The 18,656-nt window shown below is 50.6% G+C and overlaps 1 protein-coding gene across 1 annotated transcript in view; it reads left to right on the top strand.

Moving 5' to 3' along the window:
- Nucleotides 1-18,656, top strand: part of SGSM1 (small G protein signaling modulator 1) — an 84,135-nt gene that overhangs the window by 28,225 nt on the left and 37,254 nt on the right. The window contains exons 4-12 of the mRNA XM_057746884.1: nt 1,394-1,556; nt 3,967-4,119; nt 6,998-7,065; nt 7,341-7,486; nt 7,619-7,750; nt 10,854-10,978; nt 15,607-15,674; nt 16,786-16,949; nt 17,079-17,211. Coding sequence (XP_057602867.1) covers nt 1,394-1,556; nt 3,967-4,119; nt 6,998-7,065; nt 7,341-7,486; nt 7,619-7,750; nt 10,854-10,978; nt 15,607-15,674; nt 16,786-16,949; nt 17,079-17,211 — 1,152 coding nt within the window. The remainder of the gene's footprint in view (nt 1-1,393; nt 1,557-3,966; nt 4,120-6,997; nt 7,066-7,340; nt 7,487-7,618; nt 7,751-10,853; nt 10,979-15,606; nt 15,675-16,785; nt 16,950-17,078; nt 17,212-18,656) is intronic.

Genomic DNA, 18,656 nt, shown 5'->3' with positions numbered 1-18,656 from the left:
ACCGTGAACAGGTTAAGCGATATGTGAACAGTGCTTCAAAGCCAAGTCACTGCCAACAACAACGACACAAACAAGACAAGCGATTAAACCAGCGCTTCTCAGTATTTCTCCCTGCGCGTGGCATGACCTTGGCCAGGCTCTTAACCCTGGGAGGGCAGGTGTCCTCCTCCTTAAAATGATGTAACTAGAACGCTTGCTTCATGGGTTCCGCCACAGGGATTGGGAAATGTAAACCTTATCACTGGTCTGACACCTAGTAGGTGCCCAACAAGGAGTAGCTCTTATTATAAACTCATGTTTTCCCATAAATATTGATTATGTGCCTAGTGCACACCAGAGTGAGCTCCCAGTCTGCTGTGTAGGACAGAAAATAAGAAGATAAGGAAAGGCTGCTGAAAGTATCAGAGATGAGATAGGGGCCGTCAGAATGGCATGCACAGGGTCTGTTTCTTAGAAGGGAGCACCAAGGACCCCAGAGGGAAAGTTACTTGCCTGCGGTCACGCAGCAAGTTAGTGGTACAGCCCAGCCTACACCCCAGGTCCCTTGTTTGAGGAGGGCTGGGCAGTGCCTCCAGGGGAAACACAAAAATGGGAAGATGAGGACTGAATCCTCTCTTCAAAGGCCCTGCATGAGCACAGGTGTTGTGAGCACACCTTTGGGCTCAGACGTGGGTTTGAATCCGAGCTCCATCACTTACTTACTGGGTGGCCCTGCAAATTCAGTTCACCTCTGGGAGCCTCAGCTTCACCTCTGGGAGCCTCAGCTTCCACATCTGAAAAGTGGGGATGCTGTTCCTTCCTGCCTGGCTGTGGCAGAGATCGAATGAGATCCATAATGGTAGCGGTTACTGTAGTCACACCAGTGATGACAACAGTGTGATTCTCTAACCCACGTAAAGCTCAGCAGTCACGTGGACCAGGCTCCCCTCCCTCATTGACAGGAGTGATAGCTACCATTCGTAAAGCACACACTGTGTGCCAGGCTCTGTGCAAAGTGCTTTCCATGCACTGTTTCCACCTCATCCTAACAGCAGCATCATGAGGTTAATGTCCATACCATCCCCGTTTTACAGATGAGGAAACTGAGGCACAGGGAAGGGAAGTAATCGCCCCCCCCCCCCCCATCACACAGCCGCTTAGCGACCAGGAGAGAATGTGAACGGAGATGATCTGACCTTGGGCAGTAAATGTGGGTTCACCGCTAAGCCCCCTTGCTCCCTTTTGGGGGCCTGGATGGTGGAGAGGCATGCATGCTTTTTGCCATGATGCTGTCACGAAATTTGTGATTCTGGGGGCCCAGGATCTTCAAGGCACCCGTGTGTGGCTGCAGCTCAGAGCCAGGCTGGGCTCCGGGGAGCGTGGGCAGGGCCTGCTGACCGTCGTGTCCCCACAGCGGCTGTGGAGGCCTGCGTCCTGCATGGACTGCGGAGGCGGGCGGCTGGCTTCCTGCGCAGCAACAAGATCGCAGCTCTCTTCATGAAAGTGGGCAAGAGCTTCCCGCCGGCAGAGGAGCTGAGCCGCAAGGTGCAGGACCTGGAGCAGCTGATCGAGAGCGCGTGAGTGCTGAGCACGGGCCACAGGCTAGGGGACCCCCAGAGGACAGCCTGTGCTCCTTCCCGGGCTCTGTGAGAGCCTGCACCTCTCAGCACCCTCTCCATTCTCCATTCTGCTCCTCAAACCCGCCAGATTCTTTCACACCGCAGGTCCTTTATACATGCTGTACCCTCCGCCCAGTTCCCACCCCTCATCCTCCATGGCGGGTTCCTTGTCATCCTCAGGCCTTCTCCTGATTAATGGTAAATTCCAGCCCTCACCCCATTTCTCTTTGATATCACCGTGTTTATTGTCTCCCCAGCTGTTATCAGCACCTGTAATGATTCATTCGTTCGTTTCCTGTTAACGGGATTGCTGTCTGTCTCCCCCATTTGACTCTGCACCCCCCGAGGGCCGGCAGCTGCACCTGTGCTCTTCCCCAGTAGGTCCCCCGTGTCTGGGACACTGCTTAGCATCTGGGAAATGCCCAAGAAACAACTGTAGAATGAATAAGTGCCTGCTGTGAGCCAAGCCTGTGCCAAATGCAGGAAGATCAAAGTTTAATGTAACCAACGTGGTCTCTGTCTGAGTGGACCAGATGCGCACAGTGAAGCAGCTATGGAAGGGGACATTGTCTTAGTGGCTGCTTGTGTACACTGGGGGATGCTCAGTGTAGAGTGTACACGAGTGCCTTCCACCGGATCCACCCCCAGGATCCTGACTGCACAGCCAAACCCCCAACCTGGAGCCTGGTCAGGGGTGGCAAATAGGTTTCAACCCCAGTTGGTCCTAGTGGCTGCCCAGAGAACTGTGTTGTGAAAGATTCTGGAGCTGTGAGTTGGCTTCACGGGAAAGAGTGTGTGGATTGATTAGCCATGTCTGTTCCAGGCAAGAGAAGGGAGAGAGAGGCATGCATGTTATGCATTTGCCCTCTCTGCCGTGAGCGGTTCCTCCACTTCACTGGATGAGAAATGGCCCTTTCCTTGCCCTTCAGGCCCTGCCAGCCCAGGGCTGCTGGCCAGAACTGTGTGATGGGTGGGGCTCTGAATTTGGCCTTGCCAACTCACATTTGTAATCTGACTTCTCAGCCACCTGGTCTTTAGGTGCCTTCCAATCCATCTGCTAAATTCCCAAGCGTTTGCTGATAACTTCTTTTTTTTTTTTATAAATTTATTTATTTATTCATTCATTTATTTATTGGCAGTGTTGGGTCTTCCTTGCTGCATGCAGGCTTTCTCTAGTTGTGGCGAGTGGGGGCTACTCTCTGATGTGGTGCTTGGGCTCTAGGCACGTGGGCTTCAGTAGTTACAGCATGCCGGCTCAGTAGTTGTGGCTCACGGGCTTAGTTGCTCCGTGGCATGTGGGATCTTCCTGGAGCAGGGATCAAACCCGTGTCCCCTGCATTGGCAGGCAGATTCTTAACCACTGCACCACCTAGGAAGCCCTCTGATAACTTCTTAAAGGGATGGATTTCCATGGACCTTCCATAACATTGGGAATGACTTTCTAATGGAGGAATGAGAGATGTCCTTTCCAGGGGCTCCTTCATTCATTTGTGCAGTCATTCATTCATGGACATATATACAGGGCCCCTCGTATATGCCAGGCATTGTGCTGGGTCCTGGAGATACAGCCGTGAAAGAGGGCCAAGGCTCGCCACATGGTAGACTCTCAATATTTTACTTAAAAAGCAGTTGATTTGCATAGTCCATGCCCTCGAGGTTACTGTGTGGAGGGGAAGACAGAGAAGTGAGCAGGAAGCTAAGCTGCAAAGGTTGAGGGAACACAGGGGAGGGGGCCCCTCCTCAGCTTTGGCTGCTGCAAGAGGGCTTCCTGTAGGAGGTGCCCTTGCTGAGACCTCAAGAGTGAGAAGGGGTCAACCAGGGAATAGGGTGGGGAGGGAAGCCAGGAGGAAGCAGCAGCTCACAGAGAGTCCTCAGATGAGAGCTTGGCAGCCTCAGGGATCCGCAGATATCTCTGTCTGGCTGGATCGTGGGGTCAGAGGCAGGGAGTGGTAAGGATGTGGCTGGAGAGGCGAACAGGGACGAGGTCATGGAGCGCCCTGCCTGTCACGTTAGAAAGCTTGCTTCTCCAGAGCAATAAGGAGCCACCAAAAGATCTATAATCCAAGACTCTTCTTGGCCTGCACTCCTTTCCAACAGAGAGAGAGACAGAGACAGAGAAATTTCAGTGTGAGAATCTGGCTCACCCACCAGCAGTGCATGAAAGTGTCAGTTTTACCACATCTTCACACCCACTCGGTATTATTTTTTCAACTCTTTTCCCATTCTCCAGGAGCAATACAGGCTCTCATTGTTCTAACTGCCATTCCTTGATTTCTTAGAGAAGTTGGACGCGTTCCAGTTTGCGTACTGATCCTGTTAGATTTCCTCTTTTGTGAATATCTATTATCTTCCTTTACTGGTCTTGAAGGCGAAACCAGATCCAGGGCCTCCAGGAGAATGTGCGAAAGCTGCCAAAACTGCCCAACCTGTCCCCACTCGCCATCAAACACCTGTGGATCCGCACAGCCTTGTTTGAGAAGGTCCTGGACAGAATCGTTCATTACCTTGTGGAAAACAGCAGGTGAGCGGAAAAGAACAGACACCTGGGTGCACTCTGACTCTGCCTACTGGCCACCTTGGGAATTGCATCCTCTCGCACAAAGCTGCTTTCTCTTTGCCCTTTTGATATACACTTGATTTGAAAGTGAAACCTTTGGATGTTTGACTCTGAACTAACCCTAGCTTACAACCTCGGGAAGATTCCGGTGCTTAATAGAATGCAGGGTCCTCGGAATTGGGGTGGGGAATAAGGATCTTGCAATCTTAGAGATGTTTCTTTTCCCACGAATTAAGCCCGCAGTCTATTCACTGTGTGGCCCCAGAAGAGTCACGTAGCTTCTCTGTGCTTCTGTTGTCTCTTTTGGTGAATGGAACGGGGTGGAAATTGCTGCCACTCTGGAGAAGAGGTGAGAAAAGGAGTTAGTGAGTACACAGCATTTTGGAAATGCTTAGGGGTATTTTTTACTTTTTCTCTCCTAGCTCAGGTTGACCTGGTGTAAAGGTTTCATAGTATAAGTTCTCTTGGCAGGCATTCAACCATGCATCCATTCATTCATCCAATAAATGTTTAATGAGCATCTACCATGTGCCAGGCACTAACCTAGATGTTGGGGATACATGGTCTTGCCTGTCATGTCAAAGAGCCTGGATATTATGAAGAGAGCAGTGGGGAGCTAGTAAAGGATCTATGATCTGAGACTCCTTGTGGCCAGCACCCCTTTCCAGCAAGAGAGAGAGAGGATGGAAGCAAGAAAGAAATGTATCTGAGAATCTTTCCATCTTTCAGTAAGTGAAAATTCCTATTTTGCCACATCCTCACACGCAGTGGGTATCATTAATCCCATCTTTTATTCTTTGCCCATTTGCTAGGAAAATATAAAAGTACAGAGCAAAATCCTTCCCCTCATGAATCTCGCACTGTAGCAGGGAAAACAGGCAAATAGTAATTGTGATAGTTTGTGATGCGTGTGCCAAGACAGGGAGGTGGTATTTAATTTCCTCTGGGTGATCAGGGAAGGGGTCCCGGAAGATGGGACAGTTAAGCTTCAATTTGAGGGGCGTGTGGGCATTAACCAGAGAAAGGGGGTGGAGAAGCGTATTCCCAGCAGAGGGAACAGCAGGTGCAAAGGCCCGGAGGCAGGAGAGGAACTGAAAGAAATTCAGGCTCTGGAGCTCCAGGTAACCTCTTCACCCTCTAGTAAATTATAACAATCCCTTTACATCTTCTCTCCTAGCTCAGGTTGACCCCTTGCCTTGTTATGGGTCCAAGGTCTCTGTAGTCACTGCCTTTGGCATATGACCTTGTGTTTTCCGGCTGAAAAAGTTGGTCATATTTATTTAGTAAGTTATTTGAGCAGCAATCGCAACCTACTGTTTCTTCATTAATGCTGTGTTTTGAATTTTAGATTCACACAGAACTGAACAGTAGTGTAGAGGATTCTTGCCTACCCTCAGGGTTAACACCCTACACAACTGTAGTACAAGTCTCAAAACCAGCAAATTGCCATTAGCACAATACTTTTAACCCAACTACACTCTTTTTTTGCTGTATAATTCCATGAAATTTTAACACACGCATAATTTCATAAAACCAACACCACAGTCAGGCTATAGAACTGTTCCAAAGAAACCCATCACCCCGAAGAAACTCCCTGGGACTACCCTCTGTAATCACATCTTGCTTTCAACCTGCCTGCTATTTTAAGGCATTATTTCCAGGTTATGATCTCATAACTGTGCTGATTTTTGGAAAAGAAACTGAGTGGTGGACTGGAAGGTGTCTCGAAGTGTTCGCTTCAGATCTGACACCAAAATGTATAAACTTGATGTTGAGCGTGTCCAGGGCGTGTCATTCTGCCTCAGACAATATTCTGGTTGATTGAAGATTTCTTTGGGGTAGAATTACAATGACGTTGCCACCTTTAGTGAGAACTTCCTGGTTACGGAACGTAATACATACAGTTGGACATTTACTCCTCCCAGCAACCCTGGGCGGGTGAGTTCTGTCATTCTTCCCATTTTACAGCTAAGAACACCAAAGCTCAGAGAGGGTAGTCATCTGCCCAGGGACACACAGCAAGGGAAGGAGTGGCCAGGCTGGGCTCCCACTCAGTCTGTCTGACTCCAGATCCTATGTTCTAGAGGTCACACAGATCCACCTGCTGTGTGACCTCCAGAAGGTCACTTACCTTCTCTAGGCCTGAGATCCCTCAGGAGGTCAGAACAAGGTCTTTTCCAATTCTGAAGTTCTTTTAATTTCTAGACTGTATGAGTTTGCAAAGGATTAGAGACCAGTACACAACTCAAACAAAATCCAAAACCACTCAGCACAAACATTGTACTGACAGCATCGCATGTTATTTTGACGAGTCAGAGGCCAGGGGGTGTTTCTGAGTGTGTCAGTCCAGCATCACCTGCATTAGATATCTGGATAGGAAGGCCTGTTCGTACAGCTTTGGGGGACACACCACAGCTAAAAAGCATTTTATTGCCTCAATAATATTAGAAGGGCAGACATCACCTGAGCCTTTAAGTGACTTCCTGTCTGAAATGGAAGATGCAGGAGAAGCGCAGCACCAGCCAGGCCTCGGCAGCCGTCTAATGGTTATTCCTGATACGCTCAGTAAAGCTTTATCACAGCCGTGTATTAAGCAGTTACAGCCAAGCACCGTGCAAAGTGCCTTACACCTGTTGTCTCTCTCAAACGTCCTTAGGCAGCTCTGTGAGATGTATTATTATTATCCCCATTTTACAGATGGGCCAGCTGAGGCTCACAGAGGTAGCTGGGTGACCAGAGGGGCACTGAACCCAGCCCGTCTGCTCTTAACCGTGAGGCTGTGGTCAATTGTGTGCCCTCTGCCGGTCACCATCCAAACCTGCATGTCCTTTCCTCTTGCTAGTAAGTATTATGAGAAGGAGGCTCTCCTGATGGACCCCGTGGACGGCCCCATCCTTGCATCTTTGTTGGGTAAGTGGTCCAGTGCTCTGAGCTTCATCTGGACCTCTGGTCTTGGCTTGAGGGGGCGCCTCCTAAGGGCCTCTCCCGCCTCTCTCCAGCCTCCCCCGTCAAAACTGCTCCCTGCCTCCTGCTTTCAGGGTCTTGCACTGGTCTCTCTTTAGCAGGACCCTGGGGCATCCCAGCACCTGGAGGGGAGGGGTGGTGAAATAAGTGGTCTATCTGGTGGGAGAAAGGAGGGCGGACTTTCCGGGGCGATGGGTTCCCAGCCCCCGTCTGCTCCACAGTGGGGCCCTGTGCCCTGGAGTACACCAAGATGAAGACTTCTGATCACTTCTGGACGGACCCCTCGGCCGATGAGCTCGTCCAGAGGCACCGCATCCACAGCTCTCACCTGCGACAGGACTCGCCCACCAAGCGTCCGGCCCTCTGCGTGAGTGGGGTGGATGGTGGGGCCCAGGAAGGGAGTCCGGCTGAGTTCTGGACTTAGCATGGAGGTGGGGAGTGGACTGGGACCCTGGTGGTCACTCCAGGCCTCATCCGCCACCTCCCTGCACATTGCCAGATCCAGAAAAGACATTCGAGTGGCAGCATGGACGACCGGCCGTCCCTCTCCGCCCGTGACTATGTAGAGTCCCTACACCAGAACTCCCGGGCCACCCTGCTGTATGGCAAGAACAACGTTCTGGTTCAGCCGGTGAGAGTTCATCTTGGGCCCAGCTCTTCCACTGGGGGTCTGGCTCCAGGTTACAGAGGAGGAGTTCCCTCTGGCTCCAGATTGCTCATCCATCTATCCATCCATCCACCCACTCACCCATCTATTCATTCATCTGCCAGTATCTCCATCACTTCATCTGTTCATCCACAGGACATTTCCTTCTATCCATCCATCCATCCGTCCATCCGTCAATATCCCAGCCAGCTAGTCAACTGTCTTCCAGTTTCTATATTCACCCATCCTTCTATCCATGCATCCACCCACCATTTCTTTATCCATCTGCTTGTATTTTATCCACGCATCCACCCACCCATCCATCCACCCATCTACCCGTCATCAACTCCATCCATCCATCTACCCATCAACTCCATCCGTCCATCCACCCATCATTATATCCATCCATTCATCCATCCATCTACCCATCATTAATCTATCCATCCATTTGTTTTCCAATCCATTTATCCATCCACCTGTCCACCCATCTGTCTATCATTCCCTGCTGTTGTCACTTATTCAGTTCATTCATTTATGCTGAACCTGCTGTGCGCTAGATGCTTAGGATACCAAGACAGGATATCTTCACAGCTAATATTTATGGAGCACTTCCTATGCATCAGGCTCTGTGCTAAGTGTTTTTAACTGTATTAACTCCTTTAAACCTCACAACAACCATCTGAAGCACATTATCTTATCATGGTAGATAACACTGAGGGAATAGGGGGGCGGGGGAAATAAGGGGCAGAATCACGATTTGAATTCAGGGTCTGTGCCACTTACCGTCACCCCCTGTGCCCCAGCCCTGGGTGCAGCCCCAGGGCTGGGTGGTGAGCAAGGCACATGGAGGCCCTACCCCCATGTGATATCTCCTTTGCTGTCCCCTCCCTGGGCCGTTGGGATCAGTGTGGTGTTCGGGCTCATCCAGAGGAAGAAGAGGGAGAGCTGTCAGCCAGGCCAGCTCTGCGGTCACAGCTGCCACCACTGGGTGACCCTGAGCAAGTCACTTCTCCCTCTGAGCCTCCGTGTTCCCATCTCAATGGGCGTAAGACCCTATTTCCTCAGACCTCAGAAGCCATGAATTTAAAGTGCACGATTTTTTTTTTTTTTTTGGGTGCGCTGTGGGGCATGCGGGTCCTTAGTTCCCTGACAAGGGATCGAACCTGTGCCCCTGCAGTGGAAGTGTGGAGTCTTAACCACTGGACCGCCAGGGAAGTCCCAAGATGCACAGTTTTTTAACATGACCATCAGGGAATTTAAAATGCTATTAAATTATATACAGTGTTTTCTCAGTACTTGGAAATTTTACACTTTTGGAAACAGATCTTTGAGACTTATTTAGAAATAGTTTTTTGTAAAATCATACATTATTCTTATAAGTACGCAAAGGGAAAATAGAAATACGTTCGTTAAGAGAATCCCCAAACCACCTTCACGTTTCAGGATTCCAGTTTTCTTCTGTATCACTTTTTACTCAGAGTCGTCTCTGCCCTTATTTGTCCATCAATATAATTTTCTATTCCATCAAGAGGAAGGGTCAACAGATTATAGCTTGTGGGCCAGATGCAGCCGTCCACCTGGTCTTTTTGCGTTTTTTGTTTGTTTGTTTTTTACTATTTATGTTCTTCCTGTTACTTTATTACTCTTTTTTTTTTTTTTACAATTTTTATTGAAATATAGTTGACTTACAATGTTGTGCTAGCTTCAGATGTCCAGCAAAGTGGTTCAGATATAGATATAGATATAGATACCCACCTGTTTCTGGAAATAAAGTTTTATTGGAATGCAACCATGCACATTAGTTTATATATTGTATATGGCTGCTTTCACACTATAATGGCAGAGTTGAGTGGTTGCAGCAAGAACCAGTATAGCTCACAAAACCAAAATTATTCCCTACCTGACCCTTTGCAGAGGAAGCTTGCCCACCTCTGATCCAGAGCACGGGAGGTACCGCCTTTTCTCCAAGCACGTGCACTTGGTTGTTGTACAAGAAAACCTGGAATTGTGGGCCTCCCTGCAGGGTGCCTGGTGTGTCTGCTGCACCAGCATCACACTAGCACCCTGCTGCTCCGTGCCCAGCCTTCCCACGCACACCGCCACTTTTCCAATCACATCACAGTCCAAGCTTTTTGAAGACATTTTTAAAAAGCACCTGTATTCCGCATGTGGTGAAACAACCATTGCACAAAACGTCATGGAAGGAACAGCAGTATAAACAGCTGTGATGCAGTTTGCACGAGATCAGGCAGGAACCACTGCGTCCCAGTTGTAAGATGCCGCTGACTGTAACAGGCACCCCCGTTTCAGGTGCACTAAAGTGTGAAAAACAGTTGTGCATCTTAGAATCAGTGACATACGGCGAGGATACTTCCTCCGGGGGTTGCTGGTGTGTGTGGTTGAGGTGATATTTATGGAGTGGAGCCGTGCTCGGTACACCCTCAGTGCTCCGTACATGTTCGTTGTCTGTTGTGGGGGTGAATGTGGGAGGAGGAGGGCGGCCTCTTACGTGTGAGGCTTGGAGACAGCCCCCTCCACCACTGCACACCTGGGATAAAGCAGGGCAGGTGAGAAGCCCTGCAGACATATTGGGAAGGCGGAGGATGGGACTGCTGGGCCAGGAGTATGGAGGGGTTGTTTGGAGGGGAGGGGGCGGGTTCTGGGTAATATCTGTGGAACAGAACTCAGCTGCCATCTCTTTCTCCCTTAAGACGGGCCACAGTGGTGGTAGATACATGCCTTCTGTTTTGGAAATGGTGTCGTTGAAAAGACAGAGCCCCCTTCCTGGTTCTAAAGACACCCCCCCCAATCCCACCCTTGCATCAGGGCTCCTGAACCACCTGAAAGGGTGGGGTGGGCGGCTTTTACAACTGGACTCTGTGGGATCAAACCCATCCTGGTGGTTGAGAAGGGTTTGCTTAGCAGGCCACCTGGAGGGAGGTTCAGGGTCTGCTAAATGGACATGGCCTTGGAGGGAATGAGCCAGCCATTTAGTTCTGGTTGCGTGTCCTTGAGTCACATAGGCCAGGGCCCGTGTCCACTGGGATGCCGGCACTATGACCAGGCCTGAGTCCTCTTCTCTCTGCAGAGGGATGACATGGAGGCTGTGCCAGGGTACCTATCCCTGCACCAGACAGCTGACGTCATGACCTTGAAGTGGACACCCAACCAGCTGATGAATGGGTCCGTGGGGGACCTGGACTACGAGAAGAGGTAGGGTACCGGGTCCCTCCCCTCGCCTCAGCACAGGGACGTTTGTGCCCTGTCCCTTGTGCCGTGCCCCCGCCCCGACCTCCTCTGGTTGCTACAGCCGCTCGGTCCAGCCTCCCTACAGCTGAGGGCTCGTGGGCAACTCTGAGGATCTGGGAACCGACTGGAAGAATCTTAAGGTGTGGGAATTAGGCAATGTCCTGAACAAACACCACCTGGGGAGAGAAATCGTGACAAAGATCTCGTAAGCCTGCAAATGGCAAATACTCCCTGGTCTCCTGCCACCTTACCCATCACTCAATGAGAAAAGAAGGCCAGAGGCGTTGGTTGTGAGTTATAAGACCCAGCAGAGGCCTTGGAGACACGCTCCAAAGAGACCCAGGGGCCAGGGATTCCCTGCCTGCGATCCCCTGTGTCGCGACACAGTTAGGGAAAGTTTGGGAGAAACACGGGGACGCCACCGTGCAGAGGTGCAGCCAGCCCCGTGGTTTCAGCTGGGGGAGTCTTGGCTGCTGGTGGGGAGGAGGAACGACGGGTTTTGCTTCTCAGAGTCCACATCGAGTTCTCTTATCATTGTACATGTTCTTGATTTCTTCAAAACTTTTGATTATGAGGAATTTCTAACATAAAAATAGACAGAACTCAACTACTCATCACGCAGCCCTAACGGCCATCCCCTCATCCCCTCTGCCCTGCATGTTATTCTGTAGCAGCAAACAGGGATTACAGGATTTCATCTATAAATATATATATAGATACATTTTTGTAAATATAAATATGTATTTATATATATGTATTTATATATATAAATGTGTATGTATATATAATATATATGTATATATATATATAATATGTGTATATGTATATATAAAATAGGGACTCTTTTCAAGGGCAGTGACCAGAGAAGTATCATTGTCTTCTGCGTAATGTTAAGCCTCAGTGTGGTTAACGCCAGGCTTTGGTGTGATTAATATCATTCTCTAAGCTGATCACTTCCTGGGCAAGGGTCACCATCTGTCCGCAGAGATGGTCAGTCCTCGGCTGGGCCAGATAATTCAGCTCCAGCCAGGCTCCGAGTTTCGGGTGGAAAAACCCTCTGGGGGGAGCAGTGTGGGAGACGAAGAGATGCTCTTGCCCGTGAACTTTATATCAGCTTATTCATCTGAAACCTCCATATCAGGCCTTCCCTGACCTCCCAGCTGAGTTCAGATCACACGGAGCCCCGAATCTCCTTCTTAGCATTTACAAAATCATAATGAATCTGTACCTACTGGTGGTCCGGCTGTCTCCCCCTTTAGATATCAAATAATCTTTGTGAAACAAAGCAGGGAAGTCAGGGGATCTGGATTCATGCACCAAATGTTAACTGAGCACCTAGTGTGTGCTAGACACTGTGCCTGGTCCTAGAGAGATAGCAGATGCACCGAAGGAGAGGAAAACCGATCTTTTCAGAGCTTCCTCTGTATTTACGTTGTAGTGGAAGAGACAAGGAATAAGCAATGAATAAATGATTGTGATGGGACCAAGTCCTTGCTCAGCGCTCACCTCGTTGGGTGACCTGGGGTACGTCGCTCCCCTCTTCTGGGCCTCAGCTTCCCCCTCCTAGCAAATGAAGGGGTTGCACAGGATGAGCTCTCCAAAACATGAAGGGTTCTCCAAGGGTCTGCGGGGGCTCCTAAACATTGAAGTGTCTTCCGCCAAACATCAAAGCTTTCCACTACACAAGGACCCTGTTTGCTGGTTGGACCCAAGCCCAGGATTGTGTGGGCAGGAAACTTTTGACGCTCATGTTTTGGAAAAGGCGTTGGATCCCTTGGTTGCCAAGCCCCTCCCCTCCAGCTCAGATCACTGGGGGCTCTGCTTCTGCATCACCTTTTCCTCTGTGGACAGGCACATTGGAAGTGCTTCAGTATTTAGCTCCCGCTGAATCTGCACTTCGAAGGTCGCTGCTGATGGGGTTGGGGACTTCCCCAGACCTGGGCTCTGAACCCCCGTCTATCCTTGTTATCCTTGCCTGGAACTGAGGCTCCCTGGAACGTCTGTGAGCCAGGGGTCAGAAATGTGGGTGTCCGTGTGGGAAAGGGGGGAACCCAAGGGCTCCGGCATCCCCCCGGGGATCAAAGAACAATGAAAATAAAAAGGATGGTCCTTGTCTGAGGAGGTTCAGGACCTCTTTCCTCTTTTCCCAGCCAGCCTTCCCTCTTACACAACCAGCATCATAACTCCCCAGCTGGATTTCTTGATGTCTGAGAGGAAATATCACCAGAAAGGTGGATGTTTGGTCCCTGGCGTCAGCCCAGACTTGGCTCAAATCCCAGCCCTGCCATATGGAGCAGCTGGAACCCTCATACACAGCTGATGGTCCAACCACTTTACAAACCAGTTTGGAAGTTTCTTGTAACATACCCTTGCTACATGACCCAGTAATTCCACTCTATAAGCTGTTAGAACGAGTAAAACGAAAACAGAAACTCAACTCTTGTTCCTTCCCAGTTGTGACCTTGGATCATCAACTTCACCTCCCTGAGCCTCAGTTTTGTTCATCTGTAAAATGGGGATGTGCTAATGGAACCTCTGAAGAGGCGTACAGGGAAGAGTCAATAAGAAAATGCATATAAAGCCCTTAGCAGGAAGCCTGGCAGCTGAAAAGGCATCCTGGTCGTGAGGGCTGTTGGTGTTAATTTAGACGGATCCAAAGGAACTGTGGCCACAGAGCTCCTCCCCGCTGCCATCGGTGGTAGTTGGAGAGTTGCTGTGTTTCCTGGGCATTCCGGGATCCAGCATTTACCATTCATCATGGACGTTCTCTAAGCATTTTGCAGAAGTGAACAAAAAACCCAGCCCCTCTCTAGGAGTTCAGCACTGCTTGGAGAGACAGAGGAGAAAACAGGCAGTTGCAGTCCTGTGTGATGGGCCTGGTGTGGGAGCCCAGGGAAGGACCTCCTGACTGAGACTTGGCTTGTGAGAGGCTCAGAGGAGGCTCCTGCTTGGAAAAACGCCTGTGTACTTGACCATCCTGCAACAGTCACTCCATGGATCCTGGCGAGGCTGATTCTGGTATAGACCAGTGTGGGAAGGGCCCTTGGAGAGCTTATATTCCAACTTCCTTGTTTCAATCTGAGGAAACTGAGGCCCAGAGAGGGGGAGAGACTGGCTCAGTGTAGGTGGCAGAAGTGGGATTTGAACCCTACCGACCTTGACACCTGTGTTGGTTTGTGTCCTCCAAGAAGCAGACACTGAGACAGGATTAGACATGCAGGAGAGACATAATGGGGAAAGCACCTGCAAAGGATAAAAGTGGGGAGCAGGAGGAGGCCGGCAGGTGGAGAAGCTGCTCAGATCACTGGGAAGGGGTGGGGACAGAAAGGAAGACTGGTCATGAAGAATCTCGGACGCAGTGCAGTTCTAAGAACACTTGGCCAGATCACTTAGGAATCCCTGGGCTAAAGTTGACTGTTGGAGGAGTCTCCTGGCCCACAAGATTGGACTCACACTGTCACACCATGTGCTCGGTCCTAATTAAGAGCAGCCCAAGGGAAGTGTGACCTTGGCATAGACGTGGTGGTGGATCCACAGGGGTGGTCTCTGAAGCTGTTGGTCAGCTCTGCTCCCCACAGCAAGATCTGAAGGAAACTTGAACAGTGCACTCCTGTGGCCCCCGCTGTCCACTGTGTTCTGAGGGGAAAGGCAGTCTGTTTCAAGACAGCAGTAGGTGTTGAGCTGGAAATGGAAAACCTTAAGCATATCATCACAGGGACCACTTACCAAGTACTTTTTCATGCACGAGTACTGTGTTGAGACCTTCAAATATGTGATTCCATTTAATCCTCATGGCAACACGACGCAATGGATATTATTATCAGCCCCATTTTATAGAGGAGGAAACAGGTTCATGGAGTCCTTCAAGTCTCACTGCTGAGACCTGTGGCTGTTGAGTGGCTGCAGTTAGTCAAGACTCTTACCTTAGATGCTGGTGACAGAAAACCAAACTCAAACTGCCTTAAGCATTGTCTCACATGAACTGAAAAATCCAGGGGTGGTGGCTTCAGGCATGGCTGGATCCAGGGACTCAAATGAGGATCTGAACTCTTTCCATCTCTTGGCTGTACTTTCCTGACTGTTGACTGCGTTCACAGCCAGGCTTTTTCTTACCATGGGCCTCTATATCTCCAGACTTCTATCATCCTTACCACTAATTTCCTAGCAGAAAGGAGCATCTCTTTCCCAGAGATTTCTAGCATAAATCCAATAACTGAGTCTCACTGGTTCTGCTTGCATCATGGGGCCATCCCTGAAGCAATCACAGTGGCTGAAACAGTGTCATGTGCTGATTGGCCAAGCCAGGGTCAGGTGCCCATTCTTGGAGTCCTCAGTGTGGGGAGGGTGGGAGAGGTCAGCTTTAACCCCATGGACTGGGGTTAGAGAAATGTGGGGGGGGGGGGGGCGGGGGTTCCTTGGAAAATTGGGATACTGGAATCAGAAGAAGGAGAGAGAGAGTCTGGGGAGACCGGGGACATGGATGTTTGGGGTAGGCAGTCCTGGTGAGGAGGGTGGAGGAGCGCATGGGTGTGGGGTTCCCCATGGTGAGTTGGGCAGACATCCTGCAAGCCTGACCCTCCCTCCCCTTCCAGCGTCTACTGGGACTACGCCATGACCATCCGCCTGGAGGAGATTGTCTACCTGCATTGCCACCAGCAAGGTAGGGACTGCGGGCGAGCATGGGGCTGGGGTATTCCTCCTGGGTCCCCTGCCTGCCTCAACCCCTTATTACCTGTGCAGCCTCAACAACTGAGGCTTCACCTCTCGGAGCCTCAGTTTTCCCATCTGTAAAATGGGGATTGTAACAGCATCAACTCATGGGGTTGTGAGGATCAAATGGCATTTGTTAAGGGCTCAGCATTAAGCCCATGTGTCAAGCACAGTTCTCACTATTCACACGCTTGTTATTTAATCATTGAGACAACCCAGTGGTAGGAGCCCATCATTCCCATTTTAGAGGTGAGGAAGCAGCAGGGCACAAAAATATACTTCCTAAGCTCCCTAGTCTGGTCTCGAACCCAGGCCTTTGTCCCTCCAAAGTCAGTGTTCTGAAAATCAAAGATTTATAACTAGAATTCTCCCGGTGTAGCTCAAAGAAGGTGTATTCTGAATAAGCAGAGGACCGTCCTGCTTTATTAAGAAAGGAATCTGTACCTCACCAAGGCACAAAACACAGTGGTTTAAGTTATTTAATGGGACAGACCTGGGTTCAGATCCAGGCCCTGCTGCTCACCAGCTGTGTGACCTTGGGCAAGTTACAGAACCTCTCTGAGCCTCAGTTTTATCATTTACAAAATAGACAGTAATAGATATGCCTCCTAGGGCTCTTTTGAGTATTACAATAAGACAGTGCCTTTAACGTGCGATGCACGTATGCCCTAAATGCTTAACACATGCTGGCAAGAGTCCATTACTGCCCTGAAAATGGGTCTGTCTGAAAGCCTCCATACAAAACTAGGTCAGGTCAATTTGTAGAGGGTGTTTGAGGGGCATCGAGTGTTTGGGGGCATCTTTTTCCTTCGGTGAGTGACTGTGGGGAGACCAACCACCTTCTTCTTGACCTCGTCCTGTAGTTCCCCAGTTGATGACCATGGTGGGTGGGATGAGGGGGACTCAGCGGGGGCGGCAGCTGCCCCCGACCTTCTGCCCGGGCCTTTCCCAGGGCCTTGGAGCAGGACCGCCGGGTCTGGCCGGGCGTGCCTGGTGGGGCCCATCACCCTGTCTCATAGTGACTTCCTGCTGGGTCTCCTCTGCCCGGCTTGCGGTGGCAGTGGACAGCGGCGGGACGGTGGTGTTGGTCAGCCAGGACGGGATCCAGAGGCCGCCCTTCCGCTTCCCCAAGGGGGGGCACCTCCTGCAGTTCCTCTCGTGCCTGGAGAATGGGCTGCTCCCTCACGGGCAGCTGGACCCGCCGCTCTGGTCGCAGCGGGGGAAGGTGAGTGCTCGTGGGGGGGCCCTGGTATGGCTGCGTGGGCTCGGGCACGTCCCGTGGGGCCCCTCGGGCCATGCAGGTTGCAGGGACAGGTGAGTCCCAGCCACCATGCACTGGGACGTGTTCTTTCAGGGCAAAGTATTTCCCAAACTGCGCAAGCGAAGCCCTCAGGGTTCGTCCGAGTCCACGTCTTCAGACAAGGAAGACGAGGAGGCCACAGATTACGTGTTCAGGATCATCTACCCTGGCATGCAGTCTGAATTTGGTAAGCTGCCCTGGCCCTGCACCCAGGGATCCACCTGTTAGCTGGTCCTGAAATTGGCTTCAGCCATGCGGAACTAGGGGACAAGAGATGTGTATTTCGGGGCCAGCAGGGAGACCTGGATCAGGAAGTTGGGATCTTGGCAGCCTTGATTTTACCCAGATGAAAACGAATAACCACTCTCTACTTTGCTAATCAAGATACCCCTGGGTGCGAGGTGGCATGGGGTAGTGGCAGTGACATGGGCCCTGGAATCCTGGTTGAATTTGAGCAAGTCACTTCATCCCTCTGTGCCTCGGTTTCCTCATCTGTAAAATGGGGATGTTCATATCACCTGTTTCATAGGACTCTTGCCAGGATCAGTTGAGATAAAGCACTCGTCACAGAAACATTCACATGCTGTGAAGTTGTTATTATTATTGTTCTACTTCAATATATTGTTGTAAGGATTCAATGAGATAATAAGCTGGTCAATGTAAAGCCCATAGAATGAGGCATCACATACGGTAGGCCCTCAATAAATGGTTGTCAAGACAGCAGAGGCGGGGGGCACTTTCCTGGCGGTCCAGTGATTAGGACTCTGCATTTTCACTGCCGAGGGTGCAGGTTCAATCCCTAGTCAGGGAACTAAGATCCAGCAAGCGGCGGGGTGCGGCTGTAAATAAATAGACAAATAAATAAGTAAAAGCCAGCAGAGGGAACGGGAAGCCCTAGGCACTGGCACATGACATTATAACATGTGCCCTACGGTTTGCGTGGTGGCTGCCGTGAAGCAGATGCTCAGTGAATGGAAACTGTTGCTCTGAAGGTCATCGTTAGCAGAGGGCTGTGGTGACGAGTAAATGAATTACTATTTGAAAAGTTCTCAGAAGGAGGCCTGGCATTTGTTAAGCTCTGTGTGGATGTCTGTTAAACAAATCAGTAATAAGTTATAGGTTCTTTCTATAAACCTCACTTTAAATATTTCACCCTCTGCGGCCCTGTTGTTCCCATTTGATGGATAATGGCTCTGAGATTCCCTTTGCTTAAGCGACCACGGCTGGGCAGTGAGAGGCTCTCTTGAAAGGAGACGTCCTCCCTGGCGGGGTTGGACGAATCGTGCCAGGCCGCTTAACGCTCCAGCTCACATCCATTGCTGTCGGAGCTGGGATGTGCGGCAGGCTGGGTGGTACGATCTTGGGTCAGCCTGTGTTTTCACGTGTATTCCTCAGTGGCCAGTTAGGAGCAGAGCCTCGCGTTCCTGTGTCATTAAGAGCCATAGAGTGCCCTGAAGTGTATCGCCATACCCCTTCCCACCCAGGATCAGGGTCTGGAGCCGTGCCAGCCTCTCCGCGGTACCGCGGCTCGCCCAGCCACCTCAGAGAGCTGATTCATCAGAGGCGCCAGCGCCCTGGGGCTGCCTTCCCAGGCAGCCTGCGCCCCAGGGCCTCATCCAGCAAATCCCCTGC

The sequence above is a fragment of the Hippopotamus amphibius genome, chromosome 8 (genome assembly GCF_030028045.1).
Source record: "Hippopotamus amphibius kiboko isolate mHipAmp2 chromosome 8, mHipAmp2.hap2, whole genome shotgun sequence".
In the NCBI taxonomy this organism is placed as follows: Eukaryota; Metazoa; Chordata; class Mammalia; order Artiodactyla; family Hippopotamidae; genus Hippopotamus; species Hippopotamus amphibius.
The sequence above is the reverse complement of the archived record's forward strand: the minus strand, read 5'-3'. Positions and strand labels throughout refer to the sequence as shown.